At 37.4% G+C, this 27,820-nt stretch overlaps 1 protein-coding gene and 1 pseudogene across 1 annotated transcript; both read right to left on the reverse strand.

Annotated features, from left to right (window-relative positions):
- Nucleotides 1-11,859: 11,859 nt before the first annotated feature.
- Nucleotides 11,860-16,378, reverse strand: LOC125202450 (annotated as a pseudogene).
- Nucleotides 16,379-19,006: 2,628 nt separating this feature from the next.
- Nucleotides 19,007-22,090, reverse strand: LOC125189879 (wall-associated receptor kinase-like 8). Its single transcript, XM_048087106.1, has 4 exons — nt 22,067-22,090; nt 21,346-21,349; nt 20,733-20,900; nt 19,007-19,899 (listed from the first exon to the last, which is right to left on the reverse strand). The coding sequence occupies exons 1-4, from the start codon at nt 22,088-22,090 to the stop codon at nt 19,007-19,009; spliced, it is 1,089 nt and encodes a 362-aa protein (XP_047943063.1).
- Nucleotides 22,091-27,820: the final 5,730 nt, after the last annotated feature.

A 27,820-nucleotide genomic window follows, 5' to 3' on the forward strand; every position in this document is an offset into this window, starting at 1 on the left:
CAGTCTTTATGCTATCTACTGAAAGACGAGGTCTTGTAAATTATTATTTCTTAATCAATGTACGTTAGCATTGAGCATACGGTATTGATTATGCACTACTTTGACTTACCAAATGGTGCGGGTTTTTCGCAACCCAATAAGCCTGGTATATTGGGTAGTGGTGATTAATATCTAGCGGTGCTAGGATTGCTATTATGTTGAATCGTGCGCGAGGTGAGTCTCGTTTGATAACATCCTCAAGAGAAGCTTGAAATAAGGTTTTATTATTCGGAACCTAGCTAGTTGGAGTTTAATTACTCTATGAATAATAAATAAGATTTTCTTGCTGAGTCCTCTCTTGGAATAAATAAGATATTAATTAATTAAGTCCATAGCAGACAATAATTAATTAATGGATGTTTCTATCTTAAGCGCGGGAAATAAATATCAAGTAATGGAAACCCGAAGTACTTATAATTTCGGATTTGGATGGGGAGTGCAATATTACTTCTTAGTGGCTGCTCGTAATATTCCAATTATAAGCTTATATTAAATTGGGTTTAATTTAATTAGTAAAAAGCTAATTGGAGGAGCCCATATCCAAAGCCTTCCATAGATCCCTGTCTGGGCCCAATATGTGACTTATTATAAATAGGAGAATAAAGGAGACAAAAAACACACTTATTATTTTCTCAATATTTTCGGCCCTCTCTCTCTCTAGAAAGGGGCGATTTTTCTTCTCTTCCGTGGGAAAGGATTTCTGTCTTCTTTATTTAAGTCCTAGTACACTGGTGAGATCAGCCCACCCTGATATCAGTTTACAGTCCGGGAACCAGACAAAAGATCCGTGGTTTTGTACTAAAGATCTTCACGTGGAGAAGGCGCTAGCTATCTTCGATTCTTTGGAGAATTATCAAGGTATAATGGCTAAACCCTAGAAAAGCATGTTTTAGGTTTCAATTAATTTAAAGCATGTTTTATTTGAGTTATGAGCATGATACATGTGATAATTACGCGAATAGAATTTGTCTAAATAATCTGCTAAATAGATCAGAATTATTATGTAATTGATTTATGTGAGCGCTTCGCTGCCAACCCCTTCAAGTAATATGGGCCTGGGCTAGGTCAAACTGTGTCCAGTTATATATAGAAAAGTCCAGCCTAGCCCAATCCGCTTTAGCCATGGGCTAAGGCTGAGCTGAACACATATATGCAATTTATATTTGATGTTCAAATCAAATCTAATAAAATGGTAAATCGGGACTCCCACTATAATGGTTTTCAGATCGAATCTAATAAAATGTAAATGGGTCTGATTCGATCTGAAACCATATTAGGGGGAGAGAGATGCTATACTAACCTGTGCAGCCGGGGTAGAGGCATGGATTTCCGGCATATCCTTGCGAGCAGTTGCAAAGGTATCCCTCAATCTCAGCACCAAAATCAACACAATGAGAGTTAGCTTGACATGCATAAGTCGAGTTCCGACATACCCGAGAGCAATTCTGATTGCCGATCCTCCAATCCAGACTAACCACCCATTGATTTTTTTCGAAGAAGGCTGCGGAGCTTTCCTGCATGATGCTGAAATCATATGCGTAGGTAGGTTTGTTGATGATTCCCTTCTCCTTCACAAAGGCATAGCTGCAAGGGAAAAGCCTCTTGCGATTGTCGATTTTACTCATGTCATGTGTAGCGGTACCAAGGAACCAGGTACCTATCACGTGCCACCTTGTATCAGGGGCGGATATAGAAATTTTTTCAATAAGAACTGTATTTTCTAATGTTGAATTAAAAAATTTAAAACTAAAATTTTCCTATTTTATTTTTATACACCCTTAGTCCCCTGTTACGAGTCCACATTTGACTCGACACAATATAAAAAAAGTGGGTAAAAAAAGTTAGTCTTATATGATTCTCAGTTTTATAATAAAATGTTAGTGGAAAAATGTAAAGTCTTCTTACTATTTATAATGAAAATCACAGTGGACTTTTCATGTTAAAGTGAATTAAAAGGATCTGGGTGAGGCGAATCGACAGGGACGCTTGGCGCGAAATGAAGACTTCATAAGGATTTAAGAAAATTGCGTTAGTAGATTAAAGAAGATAAAATAAACGAGGATAAAGTAAAAGAAAGACGGAGTACACTAGGACAGTGAATAATATAAGTGAGATTAGACATCTTATTGTTTTAATTTGACATGTGACAGTCAAAATAGAATACGACTCAATATCGATGATCACCTTTGGCAATGGGTACCCGGCAACAGCCCTCGCCGACGGAATTGCTATCGCCGTTGTTTGGGCAAACGCCGAAGGTAGGCCTATTACTTGTACAATAGCCAACGCAGGCATCGCGGTATTCTTCTCCGCCACGGTATGTACTCGCTGCCCCAATGTCATCGCAGCCGATGATGGTCAGCCAGTTGTTTTCTGACAACGTATATTGGGTGTCCGACAACTCAATATCACTCTGAACTTCCCACGTTATGTTGCCTGAAGTTAGATAATAGCAAACTCCATAAAGCAGGTAGGGGTACCGGATCCGGATCCGGGTCGGGTCATCACTTCTGATCTCAACCACTTCTAAATTAGTGTCTTTGATGTTGAGGTAAGGTTTGGGAGGAGTGGTGGAGGTGTTGCAAGTGATGTTAAACGATGACCCGAGTGAGCAAACTGACCCGACTCCAAACGGATATGGAATTTTTACATTCCCACATCGAGCAGGGCAATTTGGTTTTTGGTATGGGCTTGGAGATGCAAGAGCAAAGAAGAAGAAAATCAAGTGGAGAAGAGAAATCATTTGCATTATTTGAATAGCTTAGTAAAGAATAGTATGCTAATTCCTTTGTGTATATAAGAAATACTGCTCCTGTCTCTTAAAATTTGGCACCATTTGATCTGACACGGGTGTTAAGAAATATAATAGAAAGTGGATTAAAAAAGTTGGTGATATGTGGGTCCTATTTTTATATATTAGAATAAAAATAAAATGTGAGTGGGAATGAGTTGATGGAATATGAGATCCACCGCTAAAAGTGGTAAAAGCGAAAAGTGACAAATTTTGAGAAATGATTGGAAAAGGAAATAAATGACAAATTATTAGGGACGGAGGGAGTATATGAATTCCGTTTAGTCAGCCATCATTAAAATAGTCAAGAAACAACTCCATCATCCTTTTTGCTCGGGACAAATATTATAAATATAAGTTCAAAAAGCGAGTGTCATTTTAATATAGTAGTTTCAAAATAAAATATACTACTAAGTCGAAGTACATAATTTAGCAAGAGTGAAATAAGATTTCGACCGATAGACAAATAAAAATGTCTAAAAAGGAATCCTATCTTTGGATATATATAATAATTTGCATCGAATATTATCTTTACAATGACCATGCAAATTTCTTTATACGAATATATGCCATTAAGATTTCGTTAGAGTACTCATAAAACTACATTTAATTTGATATATAATTAATGTAAAAATAACATAAATCAAAAAAATTAAATAAAATTTGATTTATTTTAAGTGAGAAAATAATTTCGTGATTTGGGAATCAATTGGCAAAAAATGAATTAATAAAATTATTTTTTTATTTAAATGATTAAAATATCAATTTCGATAAAAAAGATATTTGAATAAGATTGTCATGTGTCATTATTTTTATCATCTGATTTTAGTTCTTAAATTTTATCTAAGACGTGATTTCAAATTATGATACACCTATATATATAAACAAGAGTATATTTTAGTTTGACAAATTTTAATTAGAACTAGCTCACTTATTTCAGTTTATATTGATATTCTAAACTATAGTAGCAACTTATTAAAAGAAAAACCGAGGTCGACTTAGTTATATATAACTAATAAATAAATAAATAATTCAAATAGATAGTTCTTCATTTAAAGTATATAGATATAGATTCATATACCTTAAAGCATAAATTTGATATGTTGACCCATAAATGTATAACTAAATGAATTCCATTTGGTATATTCCAAAAATTAACGTGTGGGGCAAAGAGAAGAGAGAGGGTGAACACGAAAATATAATTCCAAATGTGTCCTAATGACAAATCAATAACGACTCTATGTTGATATATACGTCCAGTGGTAGCGACTATTCAATGATAACTATTTACTAAATTTTGAGCCATAAACACATCTTTCTTCTATTATCTTTTATCAATTTGTCTTTTATTAATTCCCAAGTAACATTAATTGAGATGTTTTGTGTGAGACTAAGAGCTACGGAGAGTTGAAATTGAACTAAGCCTGAGCAGAAACAATTGTGCCCGAGCATGGTTCGTTTATTTGTCGAGCAAAAATTGCAAGTGCTTAATTGAAGCCGAATAAATTTGTTATTTTCAATTTTTACATGTATATCGAAGAGAGTAATTAATTTTTAAAATATATTAACTCATTCTAAATATATGCTCATTTTTCTTTTATCAGACTGTAGGGATCAGATTAGTCTAGGGTTCACTAATTACCGAGACCTCTTTATTCTTGTACAAGAGAGCTCAGCCAAACTCTCACCCACGCGGCTGATTTTACACAAGTAATGTTAACTTAGATTACAATGAATCTAGTTCTATCTATTACAAGGTCTTGAAGCTAACTATGTAGCCTCACTCGCAATCACTTCAACCTGCACACTCAATACACAAGTTAGTAACACTAGGAAAGATCCTCTCGGATCTAAACATAAGAAACTAACAGATAACAGAGAACAAGAACAAAAAACCAAAGTATCTTGGCTCAGAACCCGCCACAACAACACAGATCTATTCTTCCAGAACAAGACCCAAGGGAGCACCAATGGATTGGATAGAGTCAACCCTCAGACCACCAATACCTCCACCAGATAAACCCCTCGCACCAGATCAAGTTCCACCGAACAAATCTTCACACAAAACCTTCAAGTTCTCACAAACCCTAGTTCATCTCCAGTAACAAGAAATCGAAGAGATTGCTTCACACCAGCACTCACAATAGATCTACCACTCAAAGAACCATGGAAGATCACCAACAGATGGCCGGAAGATCGTCGGAGAAGAAGAGAGAGTATGAGATAGAAGCTGTGAAGAGAGAGAAAGAGAGATTAGAGAGTCAGTAATGAGAACGGCACATAGCCTTCTCACATAACAAACACAGCCCTACATCCAACGGCTGGAAGGCATCATCCGAGTGAAAGGGGGCACGTGGTAGCATCTGGTGAGAGAGGGTAAGTAATTGGGCTCAGCCCAATTAATAACATCCGGGCTTAACAAATAACACAACCCAAATAAGAGTCCACTCTAAATATCCAACATACTCCACCTTGGACTATTATTCTGGGAAACCAATCAAGAGTTGTGGCTAAGGTAAAATCATCATAGCCAACAAGGCAGATCCCTCAGCACCAAAGGACAAGGTCCACTTGCATTTTGGGAACTACCAGGTTGCCTTTAGACACCAGAGGGGCTGACACCCATTAGTCTAAAAGGACTTCATGCCTCCAGCCACCTACCACCCTTACCACAGTTGATAAGGTGACTGAGGTCTTTCCCCCGGGACATGCAACCTATCCTAGATCAAAGTGCAAGAATTTAATGCAGAAAAGAAGTTTTTCTAAAGGTAAGGGCTTAGTTCCCATGTCAGCTGGGTTTTTATCTGTATGCACTTTATGAAGAAACACTTCACCTTTTTCTACAATATCCCTAATGTAATGAAACCTTACATCTATATGCTTTGTTCTATCATGAAAAACAGGGTTTTTACATAACTGAATAGCAGATTGAGAATCAGAGAACAACACAGGAGAGGATTTCACAAACTTGAGTTCAGAAAGTACTCCCTTTAACAATACAGCCTCACTGAAAATACATAGGAGGTTGTTGACTTCCTCTTATCTCTGTCATTAGCATAATTGGAATCCACAAAACCAGTTAGTAAAACACCATCATCACATTTAGAATAGCATAAACCATACTTAGCAGTTTGCTTCAAGTATCTAAGAAGCCATTTCAGAGCTTCCCAATGAACAGGACCTGGATTAGACATGTATCTACTAAGACATGACACAGCATAGGCAATATCAGGCCTAGTGCTAACCATCAAGTACATAACAGATCCAATAGCATTAGCATAGGGAATTCTCTTCATAGCATCAATTTCAAATTGAGACTTAGGGCACATATCTTTACTCAACATAAAATGGACAGCTAAAGGCACAAAAGCTGGCTTAGCATCAAACATGTTAAACTTTCTCAGAATTTTGTACACATAAGGTTCTTAATGCAACACAAGGGTGGATGTTTTCCTATCTCTATAGATATTAATCCTTAAGATTTTCTGAGCATCACCCAAATCCTTCATGTCAAAATTCTCACTCAAGGCAGCTTGCACACCCTTAATGGTCTTCAAACAAGGACCCATTATAAGCATATCATCAACATATAAAAGCAAGAACACAGACACAGTATCAAGATTCTTAACATACAAGCATGCATCAAAGGTACTTCTGACAAATCATAACTTCTGCATACAAGTGTTAAACTTGATGTTCCACTGCCTGGGGGACTGTTTTAAACCATATAGGGCCTTTTTTAACAAGCACACATGATTGGGAAATTTGGGATCAACAAAGCCCTCAGGCTGATTCATGTAAATAGGCTTATTAAGATCACCATGTAAGAAAACAGTTTTAACATCCGTTTGCTTCAATTTCCAATTAAAATGAGCACACAAAGCCAACATCATCCTGACAGTAGTGAATTTAACAACAGGGGCAAAGATTTCTGTGTAATCTACCCACTCTTGTTGAGTAAAGCCTTTTGCCACTAATCTGGCCTTGTACCTAAGGCCCTCCACCTCATTTTTCAGTTTATAAAGCCACCTGCAATCAACCACAGATGCACCAGGGGGCAAAGGTACAAGAATCCAAGTAAAATTATTTCAGTGAGTGCATCTCCTCCATCATGGCTTTATGCCACTGACTCCAGAATTTAGATTTAGTAGCCTACTTATAGGTTCGAGGCTCATCCCCATCAGTTTCATACACATTGAAAGCCAAATTTATAAGAGCAACTAAACCAACAAAGCCATCAAACCTAGAAGGTCTATTAACATTCACCCTTCTAGTTCTATCTTTGGATAACACATAATCCTGCAAATTAGTATTATCAATAGCATTTTGGATGCCACTAGGGCTATGTATCACATTCTGGAAAGGAACAGGAGGAGAATTTCTAACAGGACTATCATGCAAATTTGGCACATTTTCAGTAACATTTTGGGCAGGATTATTGGGCAACACATTTGGATTTCCTTCATTAGGTGTCTCATTAGATGTATAGACTGGATAAGTGTTCCAAAATGGCTGCTCCACCTCACTTGGAGCATCACTAGAATGCTCCACTCCAGTGAATGTATCTGTGGACTCCACCTCATTGAGGGGTTCATTGTCCATATCTATAGGATCTGGGCTACTTGTCAATCTTAAGCAGGGGAATTCATCTTCATTAAAGACTACATCCTTACTTATAATGACCTTGAACCCAGGTTCATCCCTTAGCCAGACTCTATACCCTTTGACACCCTCAGGATATCCTAGAAAAACACCTTTTCTAGATCTAGGCTCAAGTTTATCAGACTTATTATGCACAAAAGCAGTACAGCCAAAAACCCTTAGGTGAGAAAAATCAAGAGGCTTGCCATAGAACACATATTCAGGACACTGACCAATCAGAGGCACAGAAGGAGACCTATTAACCAAATAAGTAGCAATCAATAAAGCCTCACCCCAAAATTTTTTAGACAATCCAGACTTAGAAAGCATGCATCTCACTTTTTCAAGCAAAGTTCTGTTCATTCTCTCAGCAACCCCATTTTGTTGTGGGGTATAAGGCACAGTTCTATGTCTTTTGATTCCAAAGCTATCACATAAATCATCCATCTGATTATTACAAAACACCAGGCCATTATCAGTTATAATAGCCTTAATCTTCTTACCAGTTTGAGTTTCAATCAAGGTTTTCCAAGTTTTAAGTTTTTCAAAAACATCAGACTTGTGTCTCATCAAAAAACACCAAACTTTTCTTGAGAAATCATCAATCACAGACAAGAAGTAAACACATCCAGAGTGAGAAGACACAGAAGCTGGACCCCAGACATCCATATGCAAATATTCCAAGATACATTTACTCACATTAGCAGGAGCAAGAGTACTAGGAAAGGAAACTCTATGTTGTTTACCCAGCACACAAGAATCACAGAAAGACAACTCACTTTGAACATCATTTTCAGAAAGAATGACATGCTTTTTCAGGATACTCAAACCTTTTGTACTCATATGACCTAGCCTATTATGCCACAACATGGTTCTGTCAGTTTTAACTACATTGTCATAAGCTTTTTCACATGCAAGAGGTACAACATTACAAACATACAAGCCACATTTTTTCTTAGCTTTGAAAAGACACATAGAATCTCTGCAAATCTTTATACAGCCTTCTCCCCACTTCCCCCCATACCCTCATTTTCCAGAGCAATACAAGACATCAAATTATAGCACAGATCAGGAACATATCTGACATCCTTTAGGCTGAGCACATAACCATTTTCAAACTTCAAACACACAGTGCCAATACCAAGAATTTCACATTTCTTGTCATCAGCCATTGACACAAAAGTCTTAGTTACAGGTTTCAGCTCAGAAAACACTTCCTTAAAAGGACTCACATGATAAGTACATCCAGAGTCACACAGCCAATCATTTGAAGTGAAGGGACATGCAGGGGAGGCATTCACAAATTGCAGGTCATGCACCATGAACACAGAATCATTGACATTGTCATAAGTAGCAACATTAACAAGAGTTTCAACCTGGGGATTGTTGTTAGGAAACTTATTCTTCTTAGGTTTAGTGCACTCTCTCTTATAGTGCCCAACATCTCCACAGTTGAAACACTTCCTATAGGTTTTAGGATCCTTGCTTGTAGACCTAGACCTAAACTATTTCCTAGAGTTTGAGGAATTACCAGAACCACTACTGGGCTCATTCCCCCTCTAGATTTAGATCTTCCTCTAACATTCAACACCTTATTATAAGCATTCTTATCAGCAGCCCTTTCCCTAAGCTCAAGTTCTTTGGATTTCAGGGAGCTAATAATCAGGTCTAGAGGAGCATAGTCTCTACCATACTTAATGGCAGCCTTAACATCACTATAGGAATCAGGTATAGCATTCATCATGGCTATGCTAGTGTATTCATCTATGGTTTTATCACCTGACCTCTTAATGTCCTGAACTAACTTCTGAAACCTATCCACATTGTCATCAATATCTTTAGCAAGATCAAGCTTAATTTTGAACAGTTTTTCAAGCAAATACATTCTAGAAGACATAGAGGTTTCAGTATACAGAGTATCAAGTAATTTCCACATTTCAGCAGCAGATTCCTCATGATCAACTTTTCTAATCACAGAATCAGATAGATTTAACATAATGGTAGCCCTAGCCAGATCATTCATCTCATCAATTTTATCCTGAGCAGTATCCTCAGGTAAAGTACCATCAACAACTTTAAACACTTTTTGTTGAATCAAAACACATTTCATTTTCTGTTTCCAAATAGCAAAATCATTTTTACCATTATAAGGAACCAAACCAACAGGTTGAGCCATTTTTGCAAGAAAATTTGCAAGAACACAGGAAGCAAGACAGAAACACACAGCCTTACACACCAGAAAGCACAGAGACATACACCAGCAACACAAGAACAGACCAAGAGCTTTCACACAATAGAAAGGGACTCAAATCCTTGACTGTCACGAACAAGACTGTCCAAGGCTATCCAAGCTCGCAATCACTCACTACTGGAGGGCGCAGGGGGTCACTTGGGCAGAACAAGATGCTTGGTGGTCAAGTAACTTGAGATCACAGATCACAGAGCACAAGAACCAATGGAAGCAACACAGAGAAAAGAAAGCACAGAAGTCCTAAGTCCTTGCCAGAGACTGTCTACCTGAAACAAAAGCCCAAGCCTATATTTGGCACTAAACAAAAAACTTAAACAAGAAGGATATAGCCAATTTACCGGAGTGAATCCCCTCTAGAAGGAGGATTCCACTTGCCCACCTCCTTAAGCGACTCGGCGTGCTAGACTATTCCCCCCGTAGCTCTGATACCACTGTAGGGATCAGATTAGTCTAGGTTCACTAATTACCGAGACCTCTTTGTTCTTGTACAAGAGAGCTCAACCAAACTCTAACCCACGTGGCTGATTTTACACAAGTAATGTTAACTAAGATTACAATGAATCTAGTTCTATCTATTACAAGGTCTTGAAGCTAACTATTTAGCCTCACTCGCAATCACTTCAACCTGCACACTCAATACACAAGTTAGTAACACTAGGAAAGATCCTCTCGGATCTAAACATAAGAAACTAACAGATAACAGAGAACAAGAACAAAAAACCAAAGTATCTTGGCTCAGAACCCGCCACAACAACACAGATCTATTCTTCCAGAACAAGACCCAAGGGAGCACCAATGGATTGGATAGAGTCAACCCTCAGACCACCAATACCTCCACCAGATAAACCCCTCGCACCAGATCAAGTTCCACCGAACAAATCTTCACACAAAACCTTCAAGTTCTCACAAACCCTAGTTCATCTCCAGTAACAAGCAATCGAAGAGATTGCTTCACACCAGCACTCACAATAGATCTACCACTCAAAGAACCATGGAAGATCACCAACAGATGGCCGGAAGATCGCCGGAGAAGAAGAGAGAGTATGAGAGAGAAGCTATGAAGAGAGAGAGAGAGAGATTAGAGAGTCAGTAATGAGAACGGCGCATAACCTTCTCACATAACAAACACAGCCCTACATCCAACGGCTGGAAGGCATCATCCGAGTGAAAGGGGGCACGTGGCAGCATCTGGTGAGAGAGGGTAAGTAATTGGGCTCAGCCCAATTAATAACATCCGGGCTTAACAAATAACACAGCCCAAATAAGAGTCTACTCTAAATATCCAACACAGACGAAATTAAAAGACCTTATTTAACACAAAATTGAAATGGCTCAATGCTAGTGAAGCACTTGGATTTGTTGTGGGCTTAGGAATATTGACCTAAAAATGTATTTTTTAGAAATTTGAAAAGAACTACCTAAAGAATATTATTTCCAAAAATATACACAATCATTTATAGGCTGAAAATGGCCTAAAACGAATTTGGGCTGAGAAGCTCATTGAAAATCCACCAGGAGCATTGTTTGTACCATGTGACTTTTTCTCAACCATGAGAATACTCCATCTACTCAGAATCCCTTTCAGGCAAATTATCGAATAGTTTGACTACGCCAATGAAACACCTACATTTTACATATAAATGTTCGAGCGTATTCTTGATGTAGGGATGGAAACAGAGTGTACCACCATTGTTGAAATTTGAGCTAAATTGTATTTCAGAGAAGAAGAATTTGACCGATTTATCACATGTTCATGAAACGCCGGAACGATTTTCTTTAAGACGTAATTATATAAATGTGAATAAAATCAACTGAACATACATATTTTAAAATAATTTATGCACCCCATTTTGCATATTTACTACTCCAACTTCACTAGTCATATTTTAAGTCTTAAACATGGATATTTATTATTTATATTTTATACATTCGTAACCTTACAAATCCATTATTTGGGATAAGTGAATTCTTTTCGATTCTAAGTACTTAAATATAACTACACATTTCGGCACAAAGTTTAAGAAAGAGATATTTAATGTGTTAAGTGATAATATAATAAAGTAAGAGAAAGAAAAAAGTGCGAGAATACTATAGAAATATAAATACTATTGATAAGAAAGTAAGAGGTGAGAAAAAATATTAACTACAGTACCACATATACAAATAATCAAAGAGTTTAATGGTCACTAAAAATAGAAGATAAAATAACATACCAACTAAGAAGTCATGTAGTACTACACACAACACATAAAAAAGCATGCATGGGATCTTTCCTTAGTGCAACAATAATAATAAGAAAGAAATGAAGCCATAACCCTTTAGTCTTTAGGCATCAAGGGATGTGCATCTGATGATGATGTGGCAATACCATGATCATTGCTTGTCCATGAATACTCAATGTCTGAAAACTCCATGTCCTTTGCTTCAGACTCTATTGCTTCTTTATCGAGTTTCAAATCAACGACCGGATGTATTTGAGACATTACTAAACTTTCCAATTCCGTAGCCACTTCTTTCATAGTTGGTCGCATTTGCCCCTTAACATTCAAGCATCTTCTCGCAAGCCTTGCAACTGCACTAACCTCGTCTTTTCCACCTTCCTCCAAAACCTTTGCATCTAAAATGGCGTCAAGGTTGTCCGCTCCTATATACGCAAGAAAATGCGAAGCCAGGTTTCTTCCCACCTCGGTTCTCTCCATTGATATCGGACGTTGCCCTGTCAGAAGTTCGAGAAGCACTACTCCAAAACTGTATACATCGCTCTTTTCTGTATACTGGCTTGTTTGGTAATACTCTGGGTCTAAATACCCAAACGTCCCTTTCACCACCGTGGTTAGATGAGTCTGTTCCACTTCAACAAGTTTGGAAATTCCGAAATCCGACACTTTGACAACATACTTTTCATCCAAAAGAATATTAGTGGACTTTATGTCTCTGTGATAGATAGGTACAGAACACGCAAAGTGTAAGTACGCCAGTGCCCCGGCTACATCTGTTGCGATTTTCAACCGCATGTTCCATGTGAGTGGGAATTCGGGTTTTGGATCATGAATGGAATTGAAAAGAGTCCCATTTGGTAAGAACTCATAGACAAGAAGAGGATCCTGAGTCGCGAGACAACACCCTAACAATTTGACCACATTCTTGTGATTGATCTGCGACAGTATCACGACCTCATTGATGAACTGCTCAAGTTGGTTCTCATCAACTTGTTTAATTTCTTGATTGCCACGATTGTGCCATCGGATAACATGCCTTTGTAGACAATGCCTTGCCCTCCTCGTCCACAGATTCGGCTCTTATTGAAGTGATCGGTGGCTTTCTCCAACTCTTTTGCACTGAAAAGTTTGGTTTTTCCAAATGTTCCCTCACCTGTTTGTTGTTGAAGAAGAAGAAGGTGTTTGAAGAGATCTTCTTTGCGCTTTCTATTTTTCCTCTTCTCAACCACCTTTCGCAACCAAAAACATAGTAAAAGAAGTAGTACAAGTCCCAACGCAGAAACTAAACCTGTGACCATGGATATCAGCACAAGGTTAAACAAATGGGAACCACACTAAAATGAGGACTTATCAGGTTGGTGATTCATTAAAATCAGTTTAGGGTTGGTAAGTATTCCCGCCTGTCACCCGGGTAACCCGCGTTCGATCCCTGGCAACAGTGCCATTTGAAAGGAAGGATTTTGCACGCATGTTCTCCTATTCAACAATATTTATACTTTCCCACTTTCCAAAATTATTACTACCTCCGTCCCCCAAAATTTGCCTACACTTTGACCCGATACGGGTTTTAAGAAATGTAATGGAAAGTGAGTTGAAAAAGTTGGTGGGATGTGGGTCCTACTTTTAAAGTATTAGTTTTATAATAAAATGTGAGTAAGAATGAGTTAGTGGAATATGAGGTCCACTACCAAAAATGGTAAAAGTGAAGTGTATCAAATTTTCAGGGACGGACCGAAATAGTAAACTGTATCAAATTTTCAGGGACATAGTAATTAGTATGTGGTAAGTCATCTTGAATGAAATAAACTAAAAAAGAAAAGTGAATATCGAGGGTGTACCTATTAGGACAAATTTGATTGAGCTTGTGCACGCACTTCCACCCTTCTTTCCGTCACCATTATATCCACTATCACACGTACAACTAAAAGAGCCGGGAATATTCTTGCATTGCGCATGTGGAGCACATGGATTATCATCACATTCATTTATATCTGCACCACAATGCTAGTCACTAGTAGTCTATAGTCATTTGAAACAAGAGCGCACACATATTTTCTTGCATTGAAATGATCTTTAATGACGTAAGACTTGCAAAACATCATTTATAAGATTGCTTTAAATAGCACAAAGCCTAGCCTGGGCTGGATAGGACAGAGTCTAGATATATAGAAAAGTCTAGCCTAGCATGATCCACATTACCCATGGGCTTGAGGCTCAGCCGGACATCAACTCGATCAGGCCTCAACTGGGTTCAAGATGGGCCGGCTGGCCTACTTGATAAGTGTAAACTTTGGCCCAAACCAAGCATCCGTTAGTTGTTAATTTTGTGGTAAAATTAGAACAAATTGAAAACTTTTATTATTCTAAACGGGTTGTAATTATATCAAGCTAGAAATTTCCAATCCCCTCTAATTTCGGAAGGGATCCACTTGTCCACTTTATAGTGGTATATTAGGAAATGTAGTATGAATTGTATTAGGTGATCCTCTCCGATCTAATTTTAGTAGGCTATACATAATACTAACCTGTGCAGCCTTGGTAGAGGTATGGATTGCCCATATATCCTTGCGAGCAGTTGCAAAGATATCCGCTCGTCTCAGCACCAAAATCAACACAATGAGAGTTAGCTTGACATGCATAAGTCGAGTTCAGGCGTGCTTGAGAGCAATTCTGGTTGCCGATCCTCCAGTCCAGACTAACCACCTGCAGCCCTTGATTTTTTTCGAAGAACGCTCCGGAGCGTTGTTGCAGGATGCTGAGATTATACTCGTGGGCAGGTTTGCTGGTGATTCCCTTTTCCTTCACAAAGGCATAGCTACAAGGGAAAAACCTCGTACGATTCATGGTTTTAGTTAAGTCGGATATACGGGTACCAAGGAACCAGGTACCTATGATGCAACACCTTTAGTCAGGGGCGGATACAAATGTTTTTTAAAAGGTCCGTATTTTTGAATTTTGAATTTAAAATATTGAAACGGAAATTTCTAATAAAATGCGAATAGAGTCGGTTAGTGGAATGCGGAGTCTACTTGCGTAAAAACGAAAATAGAACATTTATTAACGGATAGACGAAAAAGGAAAAATGTACAAATAAGGAGATTAAGATTTAAGAGAAACAACAAAGTATGCAAGAAAAGATATACTCCATCCGTCCAAAAAAAAATAGAGCACAATTACCATTTTTGGCCATCCACAGAAAATAGAGCACATCATTTATGGAAAGTTTTCAACAAATAATAACCCTACACATCATTCCACTTACTTTTTCTCTTTCTCTCTTACTTTTTTCCCTTCTCTCTTACTTTACCAATTCTACATTAAAACCCGTGTCATACACAAATTGCTCTATTTTTTGTGGACGGAGGGAGTATTAGATGTGTTTTTTTTCTAATAGAAGAAATGACTCAAGTAACATACGAGTGTTATGAAATCTAATACTCCGTACGACTAACACTGCAAAAAAACTCACTGTTTACGGATAATATACTGAGTGTTATGAAATTTAGTACTCCGTACGACTAAAACTACAAAAAATTACGTCAGTAAACATTAAAATTTATTCATTTAACAGATTAGTGATAGACTAAGTTTTGACAGATCCGTCAATAATGACCTTGTCAGTAAAAAACTTTAGTGACGGATTTTACTGTCACTAAAGTTACTAATTCACCTAATGACAGAAAACATAGGTGGTTGCTTCACATTAGTGACGGAGCAATCTGTCAAATATTAGTGACTGGTGTTTTTTAGTCATTTATCCGGCACTATTATTGAGTTATCATTCGTCGTCACTAATTTCGTCACTATTCAGCGCTTTTTTGTAGTGTAATTTGGGACGGATATGTACCTTTGGGAATGGGTACTCGGCAACAGCCCTCGCCAACGGCATTGCTGTTGCCGTTGTTTGGGCAAACACCCACACTAGAGCTATTATCTGAACAGAAGCCTACGCAGGCATCGCGGTATTCTGGGCTCCGGTATTCTTGGCCTCGATATGTACCCGCTGCCCCAAAATCATCGCAGCCGATGACAGTCAACCAGTTGTTTTCCGACAACGTATATTGGGTCTCAAACAAATCAATGACAGTCCTTTCCCTCCACGTTTCGTTGCCTGAAGTTAGATTATAGCAAACTCCGGAAATCAGGTAGGGGTACCGGATCCAGATCCGTGTCGGGTCATCACTTCTTATCTCAACCACTTCTAAATTATATTTGCTGATGTTGAGATAAGGTTTTGGAGGGGTGGTGGAGGTGTTGCAAGTGATGTTAAACGATGACCCGAGCGAGCAACCCGACCCGACTCCGAACGGATATGGAATTGTTACATTCCCACATCGAGCAGGGCAATTTGGTTTTTGGTATGGGCTAGGAGATGAAGGTAGTGGACCAAGAGCAAAGAAGAAGAAAATCAAGTGGAGAAGAGAAATCATTTGAATTATTTGAATTGCTTTGTCATGATAAGTATGCTAATTCCTTTGTATTTAAAGTAAGAACCATATAAATTCCGTTTAGTCTGCATGATTATAATAGTCAAGAAACAACATCTATCATCCGCACAAGTGATAAATCTAAGTTAAAAATATGAGTCTTGTTTTTATATTTTAATTTTAAAATAAATTATAAGTATAATGATAGGGTTTATTTACGTTTTGTAACAAAAATGAAATGAGACTCATGCGTAGCAGTGGGCGAACAAAAAAATGCCAAAAAAAAACTCTTATTGTTGAACGTATGGAGTAATTTGTATCAGATATTATCTTTATATTGACCATGCAAATTTCTTTATATTAATATATGCAGTTAAGATTCTGTTAGAGTACTCATAAAATTACATTTAGTTTGATATATAATTCGTGTAAAAATAATTTAAATTGAGAAAATTATAAAAAATTTAATTTATTTTAGGTGAGAAAATGATTTCGTGATTTGAGAAACAATTGACAAAAAATGAATTAAAATAATGAATTTTTTATTAAAATGATTATAATATCAATTTTGATTAAAAAAAAAATTGGATAAGATTATCACGTGGCATTATTTTTGTAATCTGATATTTAGTTATTATTATCTAAGACGTGATTTTCAAATTATCATAATTCATACACCTATATATATAAACAATACTACGAGGTCAACTTAATTATATTTAACTAATAAATATTGAAATAATTATAATTAGATAGTTCATCATTTAAAGTATATTAATATAAATTCATATACCTCAAAGCAGAAATGTGGTATGTTGACCCATATATGTTTAACTAATTGAAGTCCACGCAAGCAGACAAACGATACATATCAAAGATGTATTTAGGAATTTGGTATCTTCGATTGCTTTTAAATTTCAAAACGTGTGGGGCAAAGAGTCGATAATTGGAGTGAACACGTAGATATAATTCCAAAATGTGTCCTATTTTATGAAAAATCAATAACGACTATATGTTGGTATATATGTCCAGTTGTAGCGACTTTTCAATGATAACTATTTACTACTATATTTAGAGCCATAAACTAATCTTTCTTCTATTTTTAATTTCATTTGGATGGAAATATCCCCTATTATCTTTTATCACTTTGTCTTCTATTAATTCCCAAAAAACATTAATTGGGATGTTTTGTGTGAGAGTGTCACGGACTCAATTCCCACATCGGTTGTGAGAACAACTGTGTGGAATATATAGGCTAAATGAGCTCTCTCATCTAATAGATCAGTCTTTTGGGATGATTCTCCCATTTGGTTTGTAACAGAGAGCTACGGACAGAAAATCGTGCTTAACAATTGTGCTCAAGTTTGGTTCGTCTACTTGTCGGTCGAAAATCGTGCTTAACTTTTGCCGGATGAATTTTCTATTATAATTTGAAGAGAGTAATTACTTTTTGAAATATATTAAATCCGTCTCAATATAAGCTGGTTTTCCTTTTTTGGATGTATAACTCAATATGACCCACTTAAAAAAGACCTTATTTGTTGTGGGCTAATTTTAATTTTAAAAGAACTAAAAAACCTAAATAATAATAATTCCAAATATAAAAAAAAAACATCAATGGGCTGAAAAAGGCCTGAAACGAATCTGGGCTTAGGAATCATAGACCTAAAGGCTAAAACCCGAATTCTAATTTGAAAAGAACTAAAATCTTAATAATAATAATTCCAAAAATAAAACAAAATCATTAATGGGCTGAAAAAGGCCTAAAACAAATTTGGGCTCAGAAGCCCCTAGAATATTCCACCGGGGACTTTTTTGTACCATGTGACTTCATCTCACCCAAAAAGGAATGCTCCAACTACTCAGAATCTCTTTGAGGCTAATTATCGAACGGTTTGACTGCACCGCCAAAAAACCTTACATTTTAATATAAATGCAGTAGCGTATTAATGATGCAAAGATGAAAACGGAGAGCACCAGCATTGTTCAAATTTGAGCTAAATTGCATCAGAGAAGAAGAATTTGACTGATTTATCACATGTTCGATGAAATGCCTGACTGTTTTTCTCTAAGGCGTTATTATATAAAAATGTGGATAAAATCACCTGATGTACATTATTAAAGAATAATTTACGCACCCCTGTTTTGCATATTTACTCCAACTTCACAAATTATATTTTATCTCTTAAACATGAATATTTATTATTTACTCCTGTCATCCAGTAGTGGCTCAGTTTTCAATTTTGGTCCATCACAAATTCATTATCTCATTTCATTTTTACCACTTTTGGTAATGGATACCATATTCCATTAACCCAATCTCACTCACATTTTATTATAAATCTCAACTAAGAAGTCTTGTAGTAGTACTACACACAACACATAAAAAAGCATGCATGAGATGTTTTCTTAGTGCATACCCCTTTAGTCTTTAGACATCAAGGGATGTGCATCTGATGATGATGTTGCAATACCATGATCATGGCTTGTCCATGAGTACTCAATGTCTGAAAACTCCATGTTCTTTGCTTCAGAGTTCAGACACAATTGCTTCTTCTTCGAGCTCCATATCATTGGCTGGATGTGTTTGGGACATCACTAAACTTTCCAGTTCGGTAGCCACTTCTTTCATAGTTGGTCACATTTGCCCCCTAACATTCAAGCATCTTTGTGCAAGCCTTGCAACTGCTATGACCTCTTCTTTTCCACCTTCCTCCGAAACATGGGTGTCTAAAATGGCGTCAAGGTTGTCTGCTCCTATATATGCAAGAAAATGAGAAGCCAAGTTTCTTTCCACCTCTGATCTCTCCATTGATATCGGTCGTTGCCCTGTCAGGAGTTTAGGAAGAACTACTCCAAAGCTGTAAACATCGCTCTTTTCAGTGTACTGACTTGTTTGGTAATACTCTGGATCTAAATAACCAAACGTCCCTTTCACCAGTGTAGTTAGATGAGTTTGGTCCACTTCAACAAGTTTGGAAATTCCAAAATCCGACACTTTGACAACATACTTTTCATCAAGAAGAATATTAGTTGACTTGATGTCTCTGTGATAGATAGGTACAGAGGATGCAAAGTGTAAGTACGCCAGTGCCCTGGCAATTTTTAACCGCATGTTCCATGTTAGCGGAAATTCGGGCTTGGGATCATGAATGAAATCGAAAAGCGTCCCATTCGGTAAGAACTCGTACACAAGAAGAGGGTCCTGAGTCGCGAGACAACACCCTAACAGTTTGACCACGTTCTTGTGATTGATCTGCGACACTATCACGACCTCATTGATGAACTGCTCAAGTTGGTCCTGATCAACTTTGTTTAGCTTCTTGATCGCCACGATTTTGCCATCGGATAACATGCCTTTGTATACGATGCCTTGGCCTCCTCGTCCACAGATGCGGCTCTTGTTGAAGTGATCGGTGGCTTTCTCCAATTCGCTTGCAGTGAAAAGTTTGGTTTTGCCAAAGTTTCTCTCACCTGTTTGTTGATGTTGGAGAAGAAGGTGTCTGAAGAGATCTTCTTTAAGTTTTTTACCTTATGCAACCAAAAACATATTAAAAGAAGTAGTACAAGTCCCAATGAAGTACCTAAACCTGTATGAAAAAGTTAGAAAATAAATTAATACTCCATCTGTATGTAAAAATAGGTCATTTAGGGTTGTTACGGGTTTGAATGCTTAATTGGTAAAATAGAAAGAAGAAGAAGATGTAGTTCAAATTGTATAGTGGATGGTGGGGCCCATAATGATAAAGTAAAAGAGAATGAGAAAAAAATTGACATAAATGGGTATGGACCATTTCCATGGGACGGACGGAAAAGAAAATATGACCCATTAATGTGGGACGGAGGGAGCATATAATCGGTATAAATAAATGTCTCATTTTCCATTTTTCGTATTCTTCCAATAAATGTCCCATTTTCCATTTTTCGTATTCTTCCAATAAATGTCTCAGTTCACTTTTTCTATTTTGGACAAGTCGTCCGCAAATTCCATTCACTCACTCTACTCACATTTTATTATAAAGTCAATATATAAAAATAGTTGTATGATACACATTTTAGTACTCCCTCCGTTCCTTGTTAATAGAGGCGTTTCTTCGCGCCATAGAGATTAAGAATAGTGTGTTAATTGGATGGTGAATAAAGTAAAAGACAAGAAAGAATAAAATTAGAGAGATAGTTACTTTTGCTAAAAATAGAAATGACTCAATTATGTTGGAACTCCCCAAAATAAAAAAATGACTCAACTATCATGGAACGGGGGAGTAACTTTTTCTATCACTTTCTTTTACAAAATCAAATAATTTCTTAAAATCCTATCAAGTAAATTAAAAAAGAGAAAATTTATTGACGAACGGATAGAATACCTATTAAGACAATCTTGATGGCGTTGGACAATGGCAGCATTGTGCAACCATTTCCCCTCAACTTTCCATCACCAACATATCCACTTGCACATTTACAGCTGTAAGAAACAAGAATATTCTTGCAGAGAGCATGTAGAGCACATGGATCATCATCACATTCATTAATATCTGCACCACAAGATTCTTTGTCATTTGAAACAAGAGCACAAAGATAAATAAATAAGACTTTTATTAAAAGATCAAATAGTATAACTTAACATTTTTTGTATATGGATGAGACTGTGTTTAAATGTAAATAAATTTAAGGAAATCGAATAAAGCTTTCCTTTGAAAAGAATATAGTAGTATTTTCAATACCAGTAAGACTTCAAACAAACTTTGTTTCATCGATCTAAATAATTATTTCTAGTTTTAATAGAAATTTTATTTGATTTAATAAAAAGTATTATGAAAATGTATTTGAGAATTGTGAAACAGAAAACAGACTTGTGGAACGGATTGGAGTATTATTTTGATAATGGACCCACACTTTAGTAACTCATCACACTCACGTTATATTTAAAATCTAGTAATATTTTTTCTGTTTCTTAAAAATATGAATGTTTAAAATTACATGACTTTAAAGCAAAATATGTAAAATAAAGAGATCAAAAAGAAAAAGGGTGTTAGATGAAAATAGGCCCCTTGCATTAAAGAGAAAGAAATTTCCTAAAATGAAAATTTTCTATTTTTCAAGAGATGGACCAAAAAGGAAAGAGTTTACTCCCTCTTGTCCCCATTAAATGTTCCGTATTTTCTTATTTGTACGGTCCCCGATAAATGTCTCATTTTACTTTTACTATTTTTAGTAAATGGATCTCACTTTCTACTAACTCATTCACTCACAATTTATTATAAAACAAATATATAAAAGCAGGAATACACCATACCAACTTTTTCCATCTACTTTTCTCACAAAGTTAAATAATTTCTTAAAAAGTAGGACCTATACTCCACAAACTTTTTCCACTACTCCTACATTCTTAAAACCTAAGCCGAGTCAACCGGTGCCAATTAATCATAGATGGGGGGATTACTATAAAGTGAATCGACGGGGATGCAAAAATACTCTTTGTGCCTCACGTCGTGTTTAGCGGGTTAAATGGAATTAAGAGAGAAATAAAATACAAGGAAATGACTTAAGTAACTTTGAATAGAGGGAGTATTAGTTTAGCAAGAGCTTGAGCCAAAAAAAATTGAATGATCACCTTTGGCGATGGATACCCGACAACCGCCATTGCCGACGTTATTTCTGTCGCCATTGTTCGGGCAAACGCCGACATCAGAGATATTACCTGAACAGAAAGCTTGACAGGCATCGGGGTAAAAGTAGTTTCCCCGAGATGTAATCGCGTTTCCGAAGTCTTTGCAGCCGATGGTGATCAGCCAGTTGTTTTCTGTTGGATATTTTTTGGATGGACTCTTATTTGGGCTATGTTATTTGTTAAGCCCGGATGTTTTTTATTGGGCTGAGCCTAATGACTCACCTTCTATCACCAGATGCTGCCACGTGCCCTCCCTCTTGGATCTAGCTTTGCAGCCGTTGGATGCAGGGTTGATGGTGTTAAGTGAGAGATGGCTTTGCGCCGTTTCACTCACTGTTCTCTCATCTCTCTCTCTACTATTGTGACTCAGAGTGGCCATCTCTTGGTGATCTTCCATGGTTTGTTGAGTGGTAGATCTGTTGTGAGTGCTGGTGTGAGGCAATCTCTTCGATTGCTTGTTACTGGAGTGGAACTAGGGTTTGTGAGAACTCGAAGGCCGTGTGTGGAGATTTGTTCGGTGGAACTTGATCTGGTGCGAGGGGTTTCTCTGGTGCGAGGGGTTTCTCTGGTGGAGGTATTGGTGGTCTGAGGGTTAACTCTATCCAATCCATTGGTGCTCCATTGGGTCTTGTTCTGGAAGAATAGATCTGTGTTGTTGTGGCGGGTTCTGAGCCAAGATACTTTGATCTTTTGTTCTTGTTCTCTGTTATCGGTTGGTTTCTTGTGTTTAGATCCGAGAGGATCTTTCCTAGTGTTACTAACTTGTGTATTGAGTGTGCAGGTTGAAGCGATTACTAGTGAGGCTAAGTTGATAGCTTCAAGACCTTGTAATAGTTAGAACTAGATTCTTTGTAATCATAGTTTCTATTACTTGTGTAATATCAGCCGCGTGGGTGAGAGTTTGGCTGCAAGAACAAAGAGGTCTCGGTAATTAGTGAATCTAAACTAATCTGATCCCTACAGTGGTATCAGAACGGGGGGATTAGTCTAGCACGCCGAGTCGCTTAAGGAGGTGGGCAAGTGGAATCCTCCTTCGAGAGGGGATTCACTCTGGTAAATTGGCTATATCCTTCTTGTTTTATGTTTTCTGTTTAGTGCCAAATATAGGCTTGGGCTTTTGTTTCTGGTAGACAGTCTCTGGCAAGGACTTAAGACTTCTGTGCTTTCTTTTCTTTGTGTTGCTTCCGCTGGTTCTTGTGCTCTGTGATCTTGTGATCTCAATTTACTTGACCACCAAGCATCTTATACTGCCCAAGTGACCCCCTGCGCCCTCCAGTAGTGAGTGATTGCGAGCTGGGATAGCCTTGGCCAGTTTTGCTCGTGACCGTCAAGGATTTGAGTTCCTTTCTGTTGTGTGAAAGCTCTTGGTCTGTTTTTGTGTTGCTGTGTATGTCTCTGTGCTTTCAGGTGTGTAAGGCTGTGTGTTTCTGTCTTGCTTCCTGTGTTCTTGCAAAAATTCTTGCTAAAATGGCTCAACCTGTAGGTTTGGTTCCTTATAATGGTAAAAATGATTTTGATATTTGGAAACAGAAAATGAAATGTGTTTTGATTCAACAAAAGGTGTTCAAAGTTGTTGATGGTACTTTACCTGAGGATACCGCACAGGATAGAATTGATGAGATGAATGATCTGGCTAGGGCTACTATTGTGTTAAATCTATCTGATTCTGTGATTAGGAAAGTTGATCATGAGGAATCTGCTGCTGAAATTTGGAAATTACTTGATACTCTGTATACTGAAACCTCTATGTCTTCCAGAATGTATTTGCTTGAAAAATTGTTCAAATTTAAGCTTGATTGTAATGCCCCGCTTTTTCGAACCCTAATTTTTGTGACGTGAAATTTTTTGCATTAAATGCTTTTAATGCTATGATATATGTGAAATTAAATGATGAGTGATTTATTGCAATGTTCTTTGTGACCTAATTGCGATATGGAGTTGAGTTTGAGTTGAATAGTCAAACTTGTTGAATATGTGACGTGGCTATGGAATATTCAATATTGTGGAAAATATGACGTGGCCGTGGAATGGTCAAAGTCAGTGGAAAATGTGAAGTGGAGGTGAAATTCGAATATATGAATATTTTTTGTGGGGTGATATAATATTGTGGTGAATTATTTTCCTAAGGGATGAGTGAGAATTTAATAGGAGCATTATTTAATTATGTGGAATTTTCGGCCCCTATATTATCTCTAGGGGGATTTTCGAAAATCCCTTGTTATATGGGAGAAGGGATTATTTTTATTATATTATTTGATCCCTTATTTATTCTCTTCCATAAATAAATTCAAATATCCTAGCATATCTTGCCAAATCTAAGAAGATCTTACCATATCCTAATTTAAATCGGATTTTTTTTAAATCCCTTTTGAAGAGTTCAAACTACACGCCACTTTCCATATATTTTGGGGAGATTTTTATTATTTTCTTGCTCCATGATATTTTATCCTACTCCGTAAAATATCAAATTAAATCATATGCTAACAAATAGCATAGAAATTCGAAATTCCCTATTATTCCTCTTCAAATTTTCGGCCTCTTCAACAAACAAATCTACTCCAAATCTTTTATTATTTAATTGTCGGATTATATCTTAACCTCTATAAATAGGAGAGAAATCCTAAACCCTAGCACTACAGAAAAATCGCCCCCCCTCTACTTCACGTCGTTCTCTCCCCTCTCCCCACTCTCTCAAATTCTTCTTCTACTTTCTCCATTAATTCTTCATCTTTTGGAGAAGAATTGAAGTTGCAATTCAAGATTTTGTTGAAGAATCAAGATCCTACTTGTTTCCTACCGATTGTTTAATTGAAAATGTACTTTTATTTTGATCTTTTCTTCCTCTACCGATCAATCGGTGTTCTCGAGTCCACATGCATTTAGATTGAGTGAAGGGAAAATTAATCGATGAATTTGGATGCATGTGTGTGTGTGACCGTGTGAGTGTGTGTGCACGCCTCGCGTGCACATGTGTTGTGCGTGTGAGCGTGTGTTGTGTGTGGGAAACACTCATGCGTAGCACGATTTGATGATAAATCTGGAGTTGTTGTGTGAATAAAAACGATATGATAATCGTACTTTGATTTTGAATGGTGATATTGAAAATAATCGATGGAAAAAGGGAAACGTGAGAACATGCATGATTTTGATCCATGATTGAGACTTATTTGAAATATATGAACTAAATGTGATAGCTCGCGTTCCCGGTGTGATAACAAGAAGAAGTACGTTTTTGAAATCGAAGGAAATCGAGGTGGGCTTTATTCTTAACTCTCTCTTATGTTGCAAATTATGATAGTGGAACAATAAGGGTGGATTAAACTGTTATGCCATGCCTATGTTTATTTTTGGATATTGCGTGTGCCTGATGCCTAGATTGCGAGTGCGCTCCATTAGGCTATAGGGCTATATAAACAAATTCGGGTCTGAGTAGGGCCGCAAACCCTATCAGGCTAGTGTACACGGGAGATCGGGAGCCGTCCTTGCTAGTCGGCCGGTCTCGTGGGCGAAAGTGTGGCCACACTTCGTCGCACCATATGAATTGTGATTGATGAGAAAATGGGAGGTATTGTTTGACTGGCCAGTCCATGATATATTTTGTGATACTCGATACTTATCTTTAAATAAATGCAAAAACTCGAGTTCACTATGGTAAGGGTGGCATAACTATAAAACGTTTTGGCATGAGTCCACTGAGTATGTTTAAAATACTCAGCCCTGCATGTGTTTTCCCTATGTGCAGGTTGAGCGGCGACGGGCGGTCGGTGGTGTTGAGACAGTTGAATCGAATAATATGGATGGTTGGGATTTTGAGTGTAGTCGTGTCCTCATACATGGCTTCGCTTTCTCTTGGAATGCTTCCGCTGAATATTTTGAAACTTATTATCTTTGGTTGGTTTGAACTTATTTCTTCGAATTAGAATATTGGAAATTATTGCGTTTTGTTGGAGCTACAGTAAACCCTTGACTTTTGAGCTTAGTCTATGATATCTATTAAATCTTGATTCTCGTGAGTTAGTCATTGACTTATTGCCTTGATACTTCATTAAATACTTGGTCAAATCTCTTTAAATGAAACCCTAGCCTATGTTCTTGTTGCATTTAAGTTCGTCTAAGTAACAGTCTCCTATTTATTATACCTTGAAAAATTGTTCAAATTTAAGCTTGATCTTGCTAAAGATATTGATGACAATGTGGATAGGTTTCAGAAGTTAGTTCAGGACATTAAGAGGTCAGGTGATAAAACCATAGATGAATACACTAGCATAGCCATGATGAATGCCATACCTGAATCCTATAGTGATGTTAAGGCTGCCATTAAGTATGGTAGAGACTCTGCTCCTCTAGACCTGATTATTAGCTCCCTGAAATCCAAAGAACTTGAGCTTAGGGAGAGAGCTACTGATAAGAATGCTTACAATAAGGTGTTGAATGTTAGAGGAAGATCTAAATCTAGAGGGGGCAATGAGCCCAGTAGTGGTTCTGGTAATTCCTCAAACTCTAGGAAAAAGTTTAGGTCTAGGTCTAGAAGCAAGGATCCTAAAACCTATAGGAAGTGTTTCAACTGTGGTGATGTTGGGCACTATAAGAGAGAGTGCACTAAACCTAAGAAGAATAAGTTTCCTAACAACAATCCCCAGGTTGAAACCCTTGTTAATGTTGCTACTTATGACAATGTCAATGATTCTGTGTTCATGGTGCATGACCTGCAATTTGTGAATGCTTCTCCTGCATGTCCCTTTACTTCAAATGATTGGCTGTGTGATTCTGGATGTACTTATCATGTGAGTCCTTTTAAGGAAGTGTTTTCTGAGCTGAAACCTGTAACTAAGACTTTTGTGTCAATGGCTGATGACAAGAAGTGTGAAATTCTTGGTATTGGCACTGTGTGTTTGAAGTTTGAAAATGGTTATGTGCTCAGCCTGAAGGATGTGAGATATGTTCCTGATCTGTGCTATAATTTGATGTCTTGTACTGCTCTTGAAAATGAGGGTATGGGGGGGAAGTGGGGAGAAGGCTGTATGAAAATTTGCAGAGGTTCTATGTGTCTTTTCAAAGCTAAGAAAAAATGTGGCTTGTATGTGTGTAATGCTGTGCCTCTTGCATGTGAAAAAGCTTATGCCAATGTAGTTAAAACTGACAGAACCATGTTGTGGCATAATAGGCTAGGTCATATGAGTGCAAAAGGTTTGAGTATCCTGAAAAAGCATGCCATTCTTTCTGATAATGATGTTCAAAGTGAGTTGCCTTTCTGTGATTGACTCATGCTAAATTTGCAATAAATATGTCACCCACAAGTGTATGGGGTATGTAGCACGTGGCAAGTTGAAATTATCAATCCTCGAAGACTAAATGCCGGCTTGAGTACTACGATGCAACTTTGAACACTATCTAGACTAATAGAAGGGGTTTTTGGGTTTTTTCTTAACTAAGATCAAAGAACAAGTAAGTAAGTAAGAGCAAAAGGAAATTAAGACAAGAAAAAGGATAGTTTTCACTCAAGTTGGAAAGATAGGGATATTGATCCGTTGGTATGGATCACGGGTGTTCACCTAGGGATCATGCTCATCTAAATAGTCCTATGTGTGGCTAGGAAGGTCGGGTTAATTGGTTAGACCCCCTCTCGGGTGCACCTAACGCGTTGATCGACCTCTAATGTCGGAGTCTCCTCCCTACACTTCGAAACCAACTCCTACAACCTACGGACCCAAGCCCTCTCTCTAGCTATGTCTCTCTCGAGCACATACAACGCACGGAGTTGTTGGTCATTTAACTATCTAATTA

This window comes from Salvia hispanica, chromosome 1, assembly GCF_023119035.1.
Source record: "Salvia hispanica cultivar TCC Black 2014 chromosome 1, UniMelb_Shisp_WGS_1.0, whole genome shotgun sequence".
NCBI classification, from domain to species: Eukaryota; Viridiplantae; Streptophyta; class Magnoliopsida; order Lamiales; family Lamiaceae; genus Salvia; species Salvia hispanica.

Bases quoted from the DNA above. Each gene is read 5' to 3' on its own strand.
- LOC125189879 (XM_048087106.1), bottom strand. From the start codon at position 22,090: ATGCCTGTCAAGCTTTCTGTTCAG. The intron at 19,900-20,732 runs GTATTCTATCCG...TGGTTGCATAAG, and splicing joins CATCAAGATTGTCTTAATAG to GTAAAAAACTTAAAGAAGAT.